The sequence below is a fragment of the Xiphophorus couchianus genome, chromosome 19, assembly GCF_001444195.1.
Source record: "Xiphophorus couchianus chromosome 19, X_couchianus-1.0, whole genome shotgun sequence".
NCBI classification, from domain to species: domain Eukaryota; kingdom Metazoa; phylum Chordata; class Actinopteri; order Cyprinodontiformes; family Poeciliidae; genus Xiphophorus; species Xiphophorus couchianus.
Genome location: NC_040246.1, coordinates 3,125,049 through 3,145,058, shown reverse-complemented (window position 1 = coordinate 3,145,058; position 20,010 = coordinate 3,125,049). Strand labels below are relative to the sequence as shown.

Below are 20,010 nucleotides of genomic sequence, written 5' to 3'. Positions count from 1 at the left end.
GACATTAATGCAGAAGTGGATAGAGAAGCCCAAAATTGTACTCAAGTAGAACTAGTTCAACATATTTTTACTTAGAAGTAAAAAGTAGCCGTCCAATAAATTACTCCAGTAAGAGTAAAAGAGTATTTGGTAAAAAGGACAAAACATCAATCATTTAATATTTAAAAATGACATCAGATCAAAATGATAATTCATATAAACATTTACAAAATAGCAAAATCAGGGAACACAACTGAAACACTGAGTTCCTTTAAATCTAGACTAAAAATCCACTTGTTTAGAGTTGCTTTTGAACCATAATAAAGGAAACATCGACCAACATAGATGATGATTTTAATGACGCACTTATGAAAATGTAATGTTTGTTACTGGTTTCTCAATTGCTGACTGTACACTGTTTTCTATGAGTTTTATTTTTGTGTTTTTAAGACATAAAGCACTTGAACTACCTTGTTGCTGAAATGTGCTATACAAATAAACTTGATTGATTGATTGATTGAATAATGAGCTCAGCGGATGTGCAGTTCCACCAGGTGTTTGCCAATTGCTGCAGCCACCAGTCTGAAGGGGCTGAGTGGGGAAGTTGTGGGGGGAGTCGTGGGCTGCTCTGTGAGGCAGAAGCTCAGAAACTCTAAGACTGCAGCTCTGAGGAGGAGCTTTGTCCTCGAAGGTGGCGCTAGGTCCCCCCTCCAGGCGTTTTGCACAGCTGAATGGTTGCCGAAGCAGATTAAAGGATTTCTCAAACATGCATGAAAGAATCAAAGCAACACTCCAGCTGTGCTTTTGGTGAGGAACTAACATTTTAACCTGATGTACAGCTCAAAATAGTTGTTTATACACAATACTGAGCCTTCAAAGACTGTTCTTCACATACGCTCAACATCCAATCTGACAAGAGTTGTAGCTACTTTACAAAGAAGAATGGGCAAAAAATAGTCTGATAGAGACTGTAGAGGACTTGTAGCTGGCTCTGCAAAGCATCGACTCAGCAGAGTTGAATATACTGTAAATGCACATCACATTCTTTTGGTATTTTGAAAACTACGCATTCTTTCACTTCACAGTTATCATCTACCAACCCGACAACATGCATCGAAGCTTCTGGTGGTACTATGACAAAATATGAAACAGCTCAACGGGGATGAGTACTTTGCAATGCACCATACACGTTGACATGTTTATCATTAGTTTTGCCAAAAACAGAGAATGCATTTTGTACGCTTTCCCCTAACCACAGACGGGTTTACAGCTTTCTTTGAAAGTAGCTTGCCTCACTACATGGAAAGTGCATTAACTCTTCAAATACGTTTCATTTTTTCATGTCTTAGCTGGGCATGTGACGTTCTCATTGTGACCCAAGACAGAGGTGGAGATTTCAATGAAATCAGGCTGGCAGGACTGAATTAAATCTTTTCATCCATGCCAGTGTGATTTCAGTGCGGCACTGAGGCAAGCAAAGGTCCTCTGATTAGTGACATTTGTGCCATGGCTGGTGGAGCAGACTGGGAGGTGAACATCTGACTGTACCTGTCAATGAGCCCCAGACTCAGTGAAACACATGAACTCTGGCTGGAAGCACACTGGAAGACAAAGGGGGTAATCTTCACGGTGTTCATGCTTTGTGGATTTAGTGTCTGCATGTGTCCCAGCTTGTTGTTAATAAAGGAAATGCACATTAGTCGGACGCTCTGCCGGAAATACGGCACGTGAGCAGCCGGTGCATCTGCTGATGGGACAATGAACTAAACTCATGTTGATTTTAAAACCCAAATACGAAAACCATTAGATTTTTCAATCAGCCAGGAAACAGCAGTGATCTGGGCAAAGCAAAGTGGTTTTCTACACAACAGCAGGACGCAGTTAAATTGGTTAGCTTGAGCAGAAAGCGCTCAGCGTTGTCAACACAGCAGCTCACTATGGCTACTGCTTCAGAAGCATTGATTTTATTTATTTTTACCAAGTATTGATTTTTATGAATGCCTCTGAAGGATTTTTTTTGTGTGTCTTTACAATCTTCAGTCGATATTAAAGTTAAACTGAATGCTTTTTTTGTTTTGGATCAGATGGGATTGACAAAACTTATGTGTTTGATGAATGTCACATGAAATCATATTGATGAAAACTATTTATAACTTCATATTATTTTTCTTCAAACTCAGCAGATTACACACAAAACGTTTACAATGCCCATTTTGTCTGTTCAAACAAATATATGTTTCTATGCTCCAAACAAAAAACCAAAAGACTTTGTGAAGATGCAGACTGAAAGGCCCATCAGCAAGGAAGAAGCCAATCCTCAGATTCCTTAGTTTGTAAATTCACTCAGTGATTCATCCCTTACTCTTCATGTCCAGTGGTCTGATAAATCTAAAATAGAATATTTTAAAAGTAACAAAAACATAAATTCTTAAAATTTCCCTTGTCTCATCATTCCGCTACTTAGCAAACAGAAACATGCTGGGTAATCCTGACTGACCGTAAACTGGAAAACTTCAGTCGGTGTCAATGTCATGCTAAGAGAAAAGTGTTTATCTTTTAAAAGTGTATGTAAATATCTACTTTGAACCGTCTGTCACACCATTCTCTAATTAATGGCTAAATTTGTTTGTGATCAATTGTTAAATTGGTTACATTGTAACTAAATTCAGGTCTAAATACAAATAATATTGTGTGCGACACAAATGTAGTACATGCATGAATCTGACATTCCTTATTTTTAAAAAAAATCCCAATTTAAGCAAAAATAGTTACTACCATATAGATTTAAAATGCATGAAAAAATATTGGCAATAATAGGGTCAAATGATTTAAATTTCCACAGACGCCAAGGTCTATACTTTAACACGCAAAATATTCTCTAAAAATCTGAGCAGCAAATCATTTGACGCGATCTATTGGGTGTCATTCCATCGCATTCAAACGCTTTTCTTTCCTGTTTTACTGGAGAACAGCGAAACTGTCACAGCATCATTGATTGTATCAACATGCAATTAAATGTTAATGCGGAGATGCGGCTGTGTTGCCTGAAGAATTGCATCAACAGTCCCTTTAATTATCGCTGATTGTGATTATAAACTTGCCGAATCTTCTCCGTTTGCCCTCGTCTTCATGCAGAGCCTCCGCTCAACTTTATAGAAATCAGTGTAACTTAAATTTATGCTTAGTATACGGCTCTTTTTTTCCCCCATGCTGGGATTAGTGTGATTTTCTGAACTGCTAAAACTGCCACTGGAGGCGATCCGTGTAGTACAGATTTACAGACAAAGGTGTGTTTTTATTTTAGATGAAAATTGTATACATTTTTTGAAAAAATTTGCCTTAATTATTTATCTGTTTAATGATGATGTTTCATTAAACAGCCTTTTTTGAGTCTATATTTCAGTTAATGATTAACAGATTACTAAATTAGTTGCCAATTATTCCAATAATTGATTTATCACAAATAATCCAACTAATCAGCCACACTTTTAACATTTCCCAAGCTTTATCCAGGACCTGTCTCGTGTGTCCGTTGGACTTTGTAATGGCGTCTTGGACTTTCTTAACATGACGAACATAGGAAGGCTGTAACAGGACCCTATTAAATTAATGGTGACCATGTCAAGCCAATGTCAACTGAAGGTCACTGTTGTTACACAGAAAGCAGTGTGTGTGTTGACTCGTCAGGCTGCCGCTTTAAACACACCTGTTTTGTTCCGCCGGTGTGTTCTGATCTCAGTCGTTATGAGCACGCTCTCCTCCAGATCGCGGGTTGCGGTTGCAGGACGGGACCCGTCACTTAGCGAACGACACGAGCGCTTCCATCGAAATGCTGCTCATCGTTTCAGTGCAACTCTCAGGCCTGTTTGTGGAGGCAGATGCACGGCGAGGTAGTTGTCAGGTAACAGTTGCCATGGATGCTGCGCTCTGTCAGGAGTAGGAGGGGAGCTTAAGTGTAATGGGTTTGAATTGGCTTGTTGAATTTAAGCCTGGAAGAGGTAAAGAGGGAAAGGTGGACGCAGAGCGATGTTGAAGGTGGAGACAGTGAGGTTATTTTGAAAACCCACGCCATCTGTGACAAGCAGCACTAATTGTCGCTGAGAGGTGTGTGGAGGCTGATCTCATCACTGAGCAATGGATGATCAACGCTACTACCTGCCATGCCCGTGGCGCCCACGGTGTCAGGCGTGTCCTAGCAGCGCTGGTTGGAGGTCAGCGGGGGGCACCAGTTAATGTGGGCTCTCATTAACATTGTTGTCAGTGCTGACCTTAGTAGCCCCTCTACTCCTTCCTTATACTATAAATATAAAAGCCCATCAGTGTAATGGCTGATGACTTCCTGGTTCGACCCCTGGTTAGCATGCTGCTGAGTGTGACTGGGGTTGGATTTGCTGCAGTACAGCCCCAAGAAACGGTTCCATCAAAGAGATTTTGACTGTGGATAACGAGTCATAGAATATCTCAGTCTTCCATGTTGTTCACACTAAGGAATGGGATCGCAACACGTAAATCTTCCACTCTAAATAAAACATCCAGGCCTAGTTAATATCTGTAGACCCTATCCTGACTGGGAAGTTTGACACAAAAACAAAACTGAATATGACCAAAGAAACCTCATTATCACAGAAAAACACGGTGGTGGAAGAATCATGATTGTGGCTTCCTTTGCTGCAGGTGAAGCTGTGGTTTTTGTGAAATTGACTGAAATACAAGCGGTCTTCAATACCATTTAGTTTTGATCCAGAACCCTAAGATGTTTGGTGAAAATGCTAAAAATGAAGAGAGTTATTATGTTTTTTATCTGCCTTACAGATACAGTAACTTTTCTTTAAAAAAAATTTTTTTGCCATGTCTTGACAGTATGGTATGAGACAATCTGTGAAAAGCCAAGCTCCTTTGCCTTCTCCCAGAGCTAAACAACCAATCAGAGCCAGGAGGAGGGTCTTAGCGCTGTTAATCATGCTTGTGTATGTGCTTCTCATCATCCTCCCTTTTGCTATCTGTTACACTACAGCTTCTGTAATAGCAGGGTCTGCCAGGAATGCTCTAACATCGCCACCACTAGTGGTGGATAAACAGTTTTCCCGGAACGATAAGTTGTTCCTCCTCCTCAGCACATTGAGCAGCGTGTTCACCTGGGTGACTGACAGCAATAAGACCTTAATCCTGGTTCTAATTGGTTGTTGTACATACTGCAGCTTTAAGGATGAAAGGATAATTTAAGCTTTGGAATAGAGCATCTCAAGTCCAGAATTAATGCTGCGTTTCATTCATCTCAGAAGTCGAAAGTAGGAGTAGGGTTTGTTGTCACGTCCAAGGAAACAACATTCCACCAAACATAGTCTGAGGAGTTGGGGTTTCAAGAGTGCGACGCCGAAGTAGCCATTGTTCGCAGTACCTCTTACGAACATCGTTTATCCTGCACTCTCCATAAGTAAACACCGCTTTTAATTCACTCAGTTTAGACTCGAAGGCATTACATGTAACATTGATTCTAGAAGTACTCTTACATGTTTTGTCGTGTAAAATAAACTTGTTTCCACCACATCTCACTGCTGTTGATGCAAAGAGCAGCCATATTGAAAAACCAAGTTGGTCTTACAAATCGTAACTGGGGATAGCTGGAGCTTGTTCCATTTTCAGAATGAGAAGTCTAACTTTGGGGGTCGTTCAAGTGGATTTTTTGGACTTCCTCGTTGGAATTCGCAACTTCCCACCTCAACTATAACGCAGCAGAAGTTTAACAAAAGAAATTGCTGCAGTGTCCTGAAGAAAACTCTGGACATAAAAAATGATATGATAGTCTTAGATATTGAAAGATTTTTTTGCAAAGCACTATGGGAGAATACTAGTTAATCAAGCTGTGGCATGCTGAAACATTCTGATAAAAGGATTTAAGGCAAAAGGGACGAGTATGAAATATTAGTATATACGTATGTACATTTTTACAACAGGATTATTTAACTTTTCTTCCCCTCCGACATGTTTGTTTTTCGTTTGATAAATGTGACATTATATGCCTGTGATGGATTGGCGACCTGTCCAGGGATGACCCCGCCTCTTGCCCAAAATGTCTCGCTGGAGATAGGCACCAGCAGCCCTCCCGACCCTACTAGGGGTATAAGAAAATAAATGGATGGATGGGACATTATATGCGCAAAAAATGGTTTTCTTGGTCTCATTTTTTTAAAACATCAAGAAAACCTGGCTTTTTAACAGCTGTTTGTGGACTCCTGAGAGCCGCTGAGTATGAAATATTAGTGTATATCACATAGCCTAAATAGCAGTTTACTCTGCTAACACAACAAGGCAGCTGAATCAATCACATTAAAAAAAAAAAAAAGCTGGAGTCTCCAAGTGTTTAAGGACTGAGGCGACGAATGTAAACTACATTTTCTAACTCTTGCTTGATAACGAATAATAAGTTAATCAATTTTGTGTAAAACAGTTCTGAATCATTTATATTAACACCGTGGCACAGTTCCAGTATTTCCAAGGATAAGGATGTCTCAATTAGGAACCAACTTCTTTGAATAATCATGATAAAATATTAATATTCAGACTGTCACATACCCAGAGGGGTCGAAAATGTCAAAGTGTTTAAAGAAAAAAAGTTACTTCCACACTTCCACAGACCTTAGTGGGAAATAAATGGTCATTGGGCTGATGTTAATGTGGCGTATGACGAAGGTTCCCTCTTCTCTGTTTATCTATAAAAAGTCAATGAGACGACCCGCCGGCGCCTCTGGGTTTGTCTGGGTGCAGAGTGAAGGCCAAGCGGGGCCGTTGATCAGAACTCAGGGTTATATCGGAGAGTGGAGTAGCCGCAGTACATCACACTGACAGAGACGCTCTGTCTCTGTTAGCTTGTCCTCTTGGTGGTCAACACTCAACAAAACCCAAGACAAAATGTACTACAACTGAGATTTATATACTAGGACTATATGAAAACATGCACAAATATTTTGTGTAAGGTTGTCAATGCAAATAATCTAAAAAGTTTAACTTGTTATTACGTAACGCAGAGCAATTTACCTATTTTGACCTAAAAGCCTCTCTTTTGCGGAGGGTTACTTAGTTCAAAGCAGCATGTTACTCAGGCTTGTACTGCGGTCAACGATCCAGAGTAGCCAACGTGAGTGAAAAGTTGATCGAGGTGCGTTTGTGTGCTCAGCGGTAAATTTCACTGATGGTCGTTTGGATAAAACCAGGGTAGTACAGTATGTGCTTATTGTAACGGTGAATTATCCTCCCACCAAAGCACAACAAGTTCTTAGTTAACATTTCTAAATTAACATTTGAAACAAAATTACTTTTTTTTTTTTTTTTTTTTTAAGTTTCCTGAGTATAAAAACCTGGAAATAGAACTTTTTAAGCATTTTTTTTTTAAAGTTAATTTTTACATTTCAAGCTTACAAAGTTGAGCATTAATCGTAATTAATCACAGCGCTAGAGTGTGATTAATCAGATTAAATTTTGAATCTACTGACAGCACTCATCTTGGGATAAACAAATACTTATCAACGGGCGTCTTTCTGCTTTAAAGTGAATATGTTTGTTCATTATTTCCATCTTAACAACATGGTTTTAAATGCATGTGGCTGTATCCTCTTTTTAGGTAGAGGAACAGCTCAGTTGTAGCTCTCCTAATGACTTTCCCAGAGCATCTTAATGCCCCCCTAAAACATTTTCCGCTGCATTAATCTACAAGCATCACCAAATATATTACTAGCATTTAAAGCCTGGATAAATGGGACTTATATGATTAGCTAAGATTTACTGCAGTCCAAGCAGCTATTTTAGATTCAGATTCAGATGTTCTGATGTGCTTCGGACTGTGGTGGGATATAGCGAAGTGCAAGCACTTTAGTACATTTTTCATGTATCTGTACTTTACTTAAGCAGATTTAATCGCGGGTACTTTCGACTTTTACCTTCAGTACTTAAAGTATTTTCAAAAGCAAATACTTTTACTTAAGTAAAAATGTTAATTTGGTACATTTTTGTCTGTTTCTTTGTACTGTTACTTAAAATTACAGATGCGTTCACTTTACACCACATGTAACGACATTCAAGCCTTCCAAAATATGACTTTTAGTTTAGGGTCCAGTCTGTTGATCTTTTAATCCAGTTCCCAGAAGGATTCTACTTAGGTGACTGTACAGATCTGGCTGCACTCAGGAGGGTAGTTATTTAAACGTAATCATTAAAATATGGCTCATTACAGTTAATTCAAGATTTGACGTTGCTCTAGTTTTTATAGGAATACTTTGGTTTGGCTAGTTTTTATGTTTCTTCAATATGTGATTTTACTCGGGTCATCTTTGCCTGTGATTAAAATCAGTCTGATAATCTGAATCATTAACTGTAATAAAGGAAATAATCTGTAAGAAATGGAAAATAGTTTTCCACAGAACTGTATTTATCTCCTTCGGATTGCAAAAAAAAAAGTCATTAAAATAATGTGTGTCCTCATTGTCTCCTCCTGATTAAACCAAAATGCATAAATGCCCAAACCATTGTGCAGTTTGTGTGTTTTTGCCCCCAGTCACACACCAAACACTGATGAATGGAGTGGTGTCAGAAAAGAAGACAAACATGCAGCTTGTTGGGTTTTTTTCTCTAGATATTATGAGGACACCTCTACAGAAAAATCAGCCTCAGATGCATTTTTGCTGGACGAACTTGTGAACCTGAGCGTTTATTTGTGCGCATGCGAATGAGAGCCTGCCCGCTTGGATTTGTGTGGAAGGACTGGTCTGAGGACATTATCAGGGCTGATTATCTGCTCTGTAATTGCCTGCCGCTGACACAGCAGAGAGGCTGATACGGCCGCTAAATAAACGAGACCGTTAACAACAGGGCCGTGCAGAGACCTATGGAGGGGCAGGGGCTCAATTTAAAAAGGGGCACATTGAACAAAAACTCCGCACAACAACATAGCAACAACCCAAATTAATCAAGACTCTAATTGGATCCTACTATATCATTGTCATCATGCGGGGAAATGCAAAGCAAATCTAGTCTATATTTTCCCCAACAGATATAAAGTTTCTGTTTCTGCTGCTGACAGTCCTGGAGGGCTGAGCTGATCTGAGACTGTAGCTGTTAAACAGACCAGAGGAGAGAAGGTCAAAGGTTATGAAGTTATGAAAAAAATTGCTGCCATTTTACTAATTAAGCCCTAATAATATCCATTTAACCTCTAGAACAACCTGGCTGCAGACTGATTTATAGATCCAAAAACTCAAAAGGGTTTTAACTCTATATAATAGTTTGATGTTAAACCTCTAGATCTAGAATTATAAGACTGAGATATTAAGGCAAAGAAAACTCAGTAGCTGCTGGTAGGGGCCATTCAGGGGCTTCCAGACATTCAGGGGCCTCCAGACACTCAGGGGCCCCTAGAAATGGTTTAATTGAACCACAGACCATAGATTCATTTATAGAGAATGACAATGTTATTAAATTTTATTTAATGCATTCAGCTGAGAAAAAATAAATAGTACATTTAGGATTTAATTAGGACGTTTACTTTGTAAAAGTTTAAAGAATCATCTTGATAGTTTGACTGTTGTGTTACCATGGCTACAATATGGTGTAATCTTTGTGTTTGAATTGGGTTTGTTCACAAATACATCACAGCAAATAACCAATAATCAGTGATTGATTTTAAACTCTGCCAATAAACCTGGTCTCCCTCTCACAGATTCACCTTATCAATATTTAAACATGTTAGTGATGCTGAGGTTCTTAGTAGGACGGAGGGAGGGGGGTTCTGTCTAAGGCCCCATATTACCTTGGGCCGGCCCTGCATGAAGAGCCGCTGTGATGTGCAACTCTGGAATCCACCTGGAATCTACCTGGAATCCCCCAGGTGGCCCCCGTCAGTCAGTCGATGCTTTGGAGACATTTTGATTCATTTCATTGTGGCATGTTTGGCTTTTTGCTGTGGTTCTAATTATTGCTACAATATTTTCTCTGATGTTTATTTTCTGAACTCTAAATGCTCTGAATCTTCCTTTAACACTTGAGGTTCTGCAAGAACTTCTATCTACAGCCGCGAACCTCCAGCCCAGATCCCGTCAGCAGCGGCTTTAACCCGCCTGGTAGAAACGTTAAGGAGAAGCAGAGCGAACAGAGAGCAGGTGGTACCAGGTGGTACCGGGGCTTTGAGCTGCTTAGTCCCCCCCTCTGCACGTGCCTGGTTAACAAGTATGAGGCACCGGTTTCCACTCGGAACCGCCAGGCGTCTGGGCCGAAGGAAAAGACAGAGGGGCAGGAAATTAAAGCGTCGACTAGGGAGGCAGAGAAAATATGATGGTATTGGGATTTTTTGTTTTTGTTTTTTACAGTATTTCTGTATTCATGATAAAACATTACGTTGTTTTGGGCTCAGGAACTATCTCTAAACCTTTCATTTAAATTTCTGCCTAAAGTTTTGATTGTTTTCATCATAACAAATATGTCAACAACAATGCACACCACATTGTCAGCTGTGCCGCTAACATTTTTGCCAATGCCATTAGTTAAATTTAGAAGTACAAGATTGATGGTTATCAGAAGGATCCGTTTAGGGTCTGTATTGGCATCCAAGTAAGCTGCAGAGTTGCTAAATCTGATGAGTCGAACTCTGGTTGCTTAAATGAGATTCTGCTGTCAGATATACGGCTTCATTGGAGTTTCATCTGAAAAAAGGCCCTAAATTTAGTCACAAAATTACTTGTTAATAATTTCATTTATCGAGCGCTCCTGCTCTGAAACATTATTTTAATCATTCATGAACAGAAGCTACATAGATCGTCTGCTGAAAGCAGACAAAAAAAAACAACAACAAAATCCCCTGAAGCAACCTAACCAACATAAAAAGTTTTCTGATTTGTTTAAAACTTTGATGTGTATCAAGCATAGGATATTTATGTAACTTTTATAAAGAATGTTTTTACATATTTGTTCAAACATTTCTTGAAGCTGTCACCATGTCGTGACAGTTTGTTATGAGACAGATAATCTGTGAAAAGATCAATTTCCTTCCTGAGCTACTATTGCTGTCTGAAGAAATGCACCGCTCCCAACTAAAACCAACCAATCAGTGTAAGGAGGCAGGTCTTAGTGCTGTCAATCAACTTTGTGTACACGCTACTAAATGTGTTAATGGCGGAGAAACAGCTTACCATGACAGGAAAATCCATCGTCATCTGTGGCTATGCTAACTAGACCCCAACAGGAGAAGGAGGGGGAGATGAGCAGCGCCACACTGAGGGGTGATTGACAGTGCTAAGACTCGTCTGCTGGCTCTGATTGGTTGTTTCTAGATTGCCCTCAGAGAATGCTTATGAGCTAATCTTTTTCACAGATTATCTCTCATACCATACTGTCACAACATAGTGACAGCTCCAACAAATGTGTAAAAAATTGTTTTTTTATAAAAAGTTACATACCACACATAATAAATGGAATCATTTGAAAATGTTGTTTGTATTGTCTGCTATTAAAGTCTTTAGACATTATCTAAAAAAATTTGCTGCTTAATGTGAAAGATCTGGACATTTGGATTTGGAAAGATCTGGATTTTTGCTTATGAGTAAGAACAAGAGACAGACAAAAAATAGACGAATAGACAAACAGACTAATCAACAAAAGTAAGAAAGGCACATTAAGAGTCTGAAGCTCAAAATGTTAAAGAGGCAGGAGGGGAAAACATTGATTTACCCAGACAAACAAAAGGAAAGGTTCCTAAAGAGAGAGAGAGTGGAAGGAAACACTTGTAAATATGAGAAACTATCCCCAGTGAAATGCAGCATATGGGTCGATTAGAAGCATCTCTAGAGTACTTTGAGGCAGGCTGTTAGGGGTTTGCAGGCTCTCCCAAACAAGCCGTTATTTAAAGATCAAGACGGATACGGAAGCTGAAACCTGAAGAACTAGTTTCCATACCATATTCCTCTCTTTGCATATTACAGTTGAAAACAGCTTCTTTTTTTTCATACACTGGATAAAACACAATATATTTTTTTCTCGCTCTTTGAAATTGAGTCAGGCTAAACCTCGGTGTCAAGTCAAGTTAATCTGTACAGCATTTTTCTGCAAAAAGACAAATCAAAATCATAAAGACATCCTACATTGACCAATTATGAAACATGAAATAAGCATTATGTTTTGTCAAAACCCATCATCAAAATCATCAATCACCAAGGAGAAGGTTATGGCACCTCTACCCATTGATTTGTTCTAAGTATCTGGAGAAAGGCACCAGTAATAGTACTGGTAATACTAAAACTAACCTAAAACAGTAAACACTTAGCTTGACTTAATTCCAGACAGTGAATTAAAGATTGTCTAATTATAAAGTGTATGTAAATATTTGGTTTCAACTATATAGAATAACAAGTGTTTACTACAAAACACATGTCAGGTGATATTAGATAGTAATGATGATATTATTGAAAGGGGCTGACTATGTAAAATGTATTGTACATCATGTTGTAATGTTATTCCCTCATCGAAAACATACCTGGAATGTCGACTTCCTGAATGTGGAGTTTCAGGTAGAGCTGGAGTGTCTTAAACAGACACTTCAAGACATTAAATTACAAAGTCAAATTTCTTTTACGTCATATTTGATATATATTTATAGCATTTTTACAACAATTGAAGGTAACAGTTACTTGATTGTGCTATAAAATGATTCGATGTGGCAGGAAAAGACATAATACTGCCCCTTTAAAGTATTCTAAATTCAATTCCATAATGGAGGACTGACAACTCTTGCTACTATTCTTTATCTCAGAGTAAAACCTCAGGAGTCAACTCCTTGTTTCACAGAAGAAGAAAAAAAAAAAAAAAGCATTGCGAGACACTGCCAATTTTCCTGGCAACGACTGCATTTGTTTACTGTAATCACTGTAATATCTCAAGATGAATGAGTTCAAGATTTATTGATGTCAAAATGCCACACGCCGCAGCTTTAATTAGCTCGGCGAGATTAAAAACACGACTTTTTCAACCATGAAAGGCTTCCTTCAAAATACTCGGGCAAAAATCACCCGGCATTCAGGTGAAATTATCAGTTTACCCCGTCTTGCTGTGCCGCTTCAAAAGATGAAGCATGGCGCGCTCTCAGCGTTTTGGCTCCCCGTGAATCCGCGCTGTCAGAAACATAGATACGGCATAACAAGATGATGGACGCGTTACACAGGCTGCATATTGAAAGATAATAAAGGCAGCTGAAGCATCCGTCTTAGTCATCTCGGTTCAGCGGTGTGTGTGTGTGTGTGTGCGTGCGTGTGTGTGTGTCTGTTTGGTATAAGTTGGCCCTGGTGGTCGCTGCAGCTGAGATCCTGAAATGTTATTATTTTAGCACATCAACTTCAGAGGCGGGAAAGACTGGGATGGTTTTTTTTAGGTTTTTGGTCTCAATTTGCACGTCTGCCTATTTTTGCGATATGCTGATGCAGGCCGACATTATGCCTCTAAGTACTTTCATAAATGCAGGAGCTTCACTAACGAAGACTGATCACACGTCGGCAGCATGACTGGATCTGAAAAAACAAAGATATCTCGTCTCTTCCCATCCTTTTATCCCTCCACAAACCTCTGACTTTCTACCTGCGCCTTCTTTTTGTTTCCTTCACACATTTCTCTGTGATGGTGTTGCCAGTGAGATAAAGGATGAAAACTTAGTTGTTCCCAGTTACTCCAGTGCCACCATGAGGCTAGATATTGTGGTTTCCCCTTTAATATCCAAACATCTATAGCACTTTAAATCTGAGGCACACATTACCTACTACTACCGGTTCAAACAACTAGTGCTACTTCTTTTTTTTAGTCTGATCTATTAACCGAATTTTTTTTCTCACAGTTTATTCAATGAATATGTTCCTTTAAAAAATTGCTTTTATTCATTTCTTTTTGTATTTTTTCAAAAATGACTTTTTATCAAAAAAAGAAGTTAAACAAAGGTGCTGCTCTTAAAAGTGTAAATAGTGCATACACAAAGTGCACAGTGGAATCAAGCTTTTAAAATTTCTGAGTTTACAAGTAAACTGACTTCACCACTGACTCTTGTATTCAAACCGTCACCCAGGCCTAGTTAGAACTGCCTTGATAAGACAAATGATGATTCAGTCCTAATGAGCTGAGCACAGATCAGTGCTGCATTGATTCCAGGACTGAGCCCAGATGTGAGATGATGACACTTAAAAGTGTAACGCCAACAAACACGCAGTCCTCCAACCTGCTAATTATATCCGTCAGGTGATTGTTTTTCCCTTCCAGCTGTAAAACTACTGGCAGACTAACAGCACTGGACTGATTGTGAGTGCAGCTGGTAGACGCCCTAAATCACCTCTCGCACATAATATAGCACGAGCTGCGTTTCCACTGACCATAAGATTGCGCAAATTGGAATTACGTAAATACTTTTGCTTAATCGAGACACGGCAATTTCAAGAACTGACGTTTTTTCTCTAGGAGAAGGTGGTTTTTTTGGCTGCATCGAAAGTAGTGTATTTCTCATAACTGCACATAACAATTTGCATTGCGTCATGTGATCAAAAACCCGGTGTTATCACTGGCAGGAGAAATGACGAAGACGACTGGAAGTGACAGGAGGAGGATGATGAGGCATGTTTTATTGGTTTATTGCGTGAACAAACATTTACATGTGATTTTTATTTTTTTTACCCCTCCAGGGGGTCTTTTTGTGGGCTCTAGTGTCCCTTATATGAAAGTAGGCTGACAGGAAAGGGGGAGGTAGAAGGGGTAAGACATGCGGCAAATGTCGCTGGCTCCGGGAATCGAACCCGCGACGGCCGCGTCGAGGACTCAAGGCCTCCAAACGTGGGTTGCGCCATCTCTTACGCCACCACAGCACTTACATGTGATTTTAATTGAGTTTCTTATTGATTAGAAACACCAGAAATTGTGATTTTTTTTTTCTTCACATTAGTGAGAAACATTTTGCGCACATTTGTAATTGAAACGCATTTACTGCCTACATGATTTGAGGCAATGTGTAGTCAGGTCATATGTCTGTATATGTCTACGTATCTGCTGTATAAACTTCTTTGAGTCCTGGTGTTTGCATGTTCTCCCTGTGTATGGGTTGGCACTTTGCCCCCTTTCGTACCTTCGTCGGCCGTGTCACACCCTGTGCCTTTAGATACAAAAAGAGCTCTCTTCTGAAGAATGTTTCAGGTTGACCATGGCTCAATTCATACCGGCCAAGATGAGGTTTTTATTTTTATACCTGCTTTGCAGAGCTGGCCCAAGATCATAGGATGCCCTAGGTAGAATTTCAGCTTACACTAGGCACCTCAGCATTCCTCATGCTTGATGATTTATGCATTCTGCACTAACACCGCTTGTTTTGCAGTTACTTGGAGAGCCAGCAGAAAAAATGAATTACTATATGATGCAATCGTATCGGTCATATCACAGTGTTTAATAAATTAAAAACAGTCTTGCAGTATTGCAAATATCCCAAATGTGTTGAGTATTTAATTTCCTCAGTAATTGTTGAATGTTTTTATGAAGTAGTGTGCATAAAAATGAAAAACTGTGATCAAACAAGGCAGTCCTTCGTGTCGTTCTCTCTTTGGTATGGAAATTTTGATTTCAAGCGACTTTTGATGGCATTGTCATTTTCTTTTTCAGGTGTTTCTACATAACAGGTTTGAGTATTTTGAGAATTTCTGTCATGAAGTGCAATAACATATGATGGTTTACTTGGAATTTTTTTTGTTACTTTTCATGTTAAAGAAACTCAGTTATATGTTTTAAAAAAACAACTTATGAACATTTAAGATAACAATTAATCCAAATACAGGGCACAATGACATCATCACAAGATAAAACAATGAAATTACATTTTTCAGCTCAGGCCAGATATTCTTTTGGCGTTAAATCGGGAAATACATCCATTTTAGGTTTGTTATGATTGTTCAAATTATTCTATTTGTTAAATGCCAGAATGAAGAGAGAGGTGTTGTCTTTAATTGTTTTCACAATCAAAGTTTGACATAAATTAAAACTGATTTGCGTTAATGCAGTTAGAGAAAGCAGAGATATTGGGCTTTGTAGGCTTTTGAGGGCTTAATTCACAGCAGTTGAGGTCGGCTGTAGCGTACTTTGAGGCAAATGTACTGCTTCCTTATCTGACATGATGAAAAATTCAAAGAAATGAGTCAAAATATCAGGAACAGAACATCGGACCTCTAAGAATAAAATTTTTAGATGCCATTTCCCACAGTAAAATCAGTCCTACATACAAGCTTGAAGGCGATTTCACCTAATAATATCAATGACACACTACTAAGAAAACCTTTACGCAGCCATTGAGGTTGTATTGTACAGCATCTCTTAACAGAAAGATGATCTTAATGGCTTCAAGTAAAAAAAAGGGAAAAAAAACATTCAAAAAGATAGAAACAGGGCGTGCCGTGGTGGCGTAGTGGTTAGCGCGACCCGTATTTGGAGGCCTTGAGTCCTCGACGCGGCCGTCGCGGGTTCGACTCCCGGACCCGACGACATTTGCCGCATGTCTTCCCTCCTCTCCTTCCCTGTTTCCTGTCAGCCTACTATCATATAAGGGACACTAGAGCCCACAAAAGACCCCCTGGAGGGGTAAAAAAAAAAAAAAAGATAGAAACACAATCAGCATAGGAGTAAATCCAAAAGGAAAGGGCAGAGATTAAATATTTAAAAGCATACCAACTAAAATCCAAATTAAAGGCTAGGGTTATTTTTTTACTCATATTGTAGTATTTTTAATTTTTAAATGTATCTATTTGTATCTTTAAAGGTTAAACTCATTTCCTTAAAGACGGTCATAAGACAACCCTTGAAAATGTGTTTTTTTTTTAAAGTGTCTGAAGACTATTATTTTTTGTAGCTTATTCCAAAGAAAGCTTACAAACACACTGTATGAAATGCATGTAAATGTAACAATTTAATTTTGGGGGCATTTACTACATCAAAATAAATTTGGTAGTATTAACTGTTCGTCTGGTTTAAAGTCAAATGGTAAGAAAGAAAAATCTAATTTTTTATGTAATGTGGGCTCATTTCAACCATTTTTTCTTCTTTTGTCTCCGTATGTCTTAAAATAATATACATAAATAAAGTGATACGCATTGAAGTATCCTGAAGTATTGTGGTTTCCCCTTACTGACTGGGTTTAGTCAGAGAACCTCCCAAACTAAACTCCAACCAAACCATCCTAGTTATAACTTCAGAAGGAGGAAGGGATGGATGTTTATTGTCTGAGGATAGGGACAAAATGGCTGCATGCAGGAATGAACTATAGATTATTCCAAACCCCTTTATTATTATTTTTTCCAACAAGTCAGTCTTTTTACGATCACTAGAAGAATAAAAGCATATACTGAGGCCCATAAACCCATCATGCCTGCCTAACTGCCACATTGTGCTTATGCTGTCAGTAAGTTAAAATCCATTTAAAATTTAATCAGACTGAATTGTGTTTATTACTTTACAGCTTTACAGCAGACCTTAAAGAACATATTGTGTTTGAAAGGAAATACTTCTTGATAAGCTTGGTGTTTTGCACATAGCCGAATTGGTTCCTTTCTCTTTTTGTCTCAATACGGTTTAATGACCGACTTTGCACAGTATATGTTGCACCACTGATATAAAATAAACATCCATCCCTTCCTCCTTCTGAAGTTATAACTAGGATGGTTTGGTTGGAGTTTAGTTTGGGAGGTTCTCTGACTAAACCCAGCTGGTTTTTCTGCCACGTTTATCTTCAGATCACCCAGCTCTGTTAGCGCTATTGATAATGAAGCCGGTCGCCTGCAGCAATTATTGCGCTTACCTAGTAATGACGACAAACTGAGGGTCTGTGCGACAACAAACTGGTCGATTACTGTCTGAGCAAGGAGTCAGTCAGTTTATGAGAGCGGTAAACCGCTTTGGTTTTTATAACGCCTTATCAAAGATGCAGGCCACACTGTTCAGATTTTCATTCATCAAAAAGTAAACCATGCATCTTATTCCTTCCACTTAACAAATATAATTTTTTTTTTTCTTTTGTTGGTTTGTCAAATAAAGCCCCCCAATAAAATGCATTGAAGTCGGTGGTTGTAATGTGAAAACTTCCTGGGGGTGTGAATACTTTTGCCAAGCACTGTAAACATCTTTCTAGATCAAATTTTCTAAAGCGCTTTCTTATTTTGTGTCATGATTTATCCTCTGCCGACGAGCATGTGAGATCATTTGTGGCGTCACAGAAGAGTCCCAACCGATGAATGAGCAAACAAGAGACATTCTTGACGTTCAACAGAGATGTCAACAGCAGTACACTTTATTTTTCAAAAAATATCGGGTCAGAAAAGGGATGTTTACTGAAAATCAGTTCCCCTGTTGACTAATTACAGAACAACAAAAGTGCCTCTGCTTATCACAACCTAACGCTCCAGTGAAATTAAATGTGTGTGGCCCAGTGGCAAAATATCCCTGAAAGCACTCTGTCATTCAGGGATTAGTTTTATGGGAGGCGAATTTACATGTTGAGTTTAAGCTTTAGAACAATGGGAGACACTGATGTGCAACCTTCCGTTTCAAAAACATTAGGGCTGCACGATGTAGCTCATTTTTTATACACATTATTTATGCACTCACATTTTCTCTTGAATTGTCCATTGCTTAATTTCACAAAAATCACTCCACAAACTGATTTGCACACACTTTTAAGAGTGCTGCGAACACACGGCTGCATTAAATCACCTTTCCCTCTCAGGTTATGCCTCCCCTCTCTCTGTTCTTCAATAAATTTAGAATCTTCATTGGAAGCATGTTGTTTCTAGCTTTAAACATCACCTTTAAATTGCAGGAAATCCATACATTCTCTAAGGTGTAATTTAAAAAAAAAAAACCAATACGAAGAACCAATGTTTGTTTCCATCTTGTTTCCGTTTGTAGAGAAGGGGTAGAGGATAGGTTCCTCTGTGGTGTTGGTTCTGTCGTATCACAGTGATAGTGATGCAGCACAGGGTGTTTAACTGGAGCAGAGGAACAATGTAGGCGGTGCGGTCGCTTTTGCACTGTGTCCAAGTGCAGGAAAACACATATAATATTGGTAAATATCAGTTATCGGCCATAACAGCAGTTTATCTGTGCATCCATAAACGTGGGATTGGTGGATAAAGTGTTATCTATCTATCTATCATTGAGTGAGGAACACCCTGGACAGGTCAACAGTCTATTACAGGACGACACTCAAACCAATGGTCAAGTTGGACCAATTAATACCAACTACAATTCTACTCTCTTTTAGTCTCTTGCAAGTTCTGTTGGCTGCATTCCCATTGGTCACTGCTTTTCCCTTCCTCCTCATTCCCTCTCTCCTCTCCTCCACAGCCCTGTTGTTAGCTGATGGTAAGTTACCCATTCCTCCTCTCTGCATCATGTGATGTGTGGGTTGTGCCTGTAAATGGTTTGAAATTAAATACTACTTTTCAGGGTTGTACACAGACACTAGGGTAAAGCACCTGCCCATTTTTCCTCTGGATAAAAAGGTGCCCTTCTGAAATCTTTTTTTTTTTTTTACAGTGTAGTATGTGACCTGCAATTAATCTCATACTACTAAGACAGAGAGGGTTCCAAAAACCACACAAGCTGCCCTTTTTTAATACTTGAGCACCTTCCCACCAAAAGGCAAACTGCACGCCGCTGCTAATTTTGGTTGATAATGTTTCTGTGTTAAAAATGTAAAAGGTTCACTGCAAAACCACAAAATCTTACCAAGTAATTTTGGTCTTGTTTCTAGTGCAAATACCTACACTTGAAATAAGACAAAATGAACTTCTAAGTAATTTTCCAACAAGATATAGGAGTTTAAGTCAGTAATCCCTTAATTTTGATGAAATCATTCTTGCTACATTGGCAGATTATCTAACTTGTAACAAGACATTTTTGCCATGTTATGAGTGAAATAATCTGCCAGTGGAGTTAGCACTTTCTCATCAATATTATGGAATTACTGACTTACAACAAATGCCTCTATCT

At 38.9% G+C, this 20,010-nt stretch overlaps 1 protein-coding gene and 1 long non-coding RNA gene across 5 annotated transcripts in view; both read left to right on the top strand.

The window, feature by feature from the left end:
• slc8a3 (solute carrier family 8 member 3) overlaps positions 1-20,010 on the top strand; it is a 117,880-nt gene that overhangs the window by 86,116 nt on the left and 11,754 nt on the right. For 2 of the 4 annotated variants that reach the window (XM_028000430.1, XM_028000432.1), the window contains one exon: positions 19,363-19,380. The exons of the other annotated variants lie outside the window; for them this stretch is intronic. In XM_028000430.1, coding sequence (XP_027856231.1) covers positions 19,363-19,380 — 18 coding nt within the window. The remainder of the gene's footprint in view (positions 1-19,362; positions 19,381-20,010) is intronic. 4 annotated transcript variants of the gene reach the window in all.
• On the top strand, positions 515-17,971 carry LOC114134114 (uncharacterized). The gene is made up of 3 exons (XR_003593347.1): positions 515-585; positions 14,432-14,438; positions 17,962-17,971. It is a non-coding gene; the product is annotated as an uncharacterized LOC114134114 (long non-coding RNA).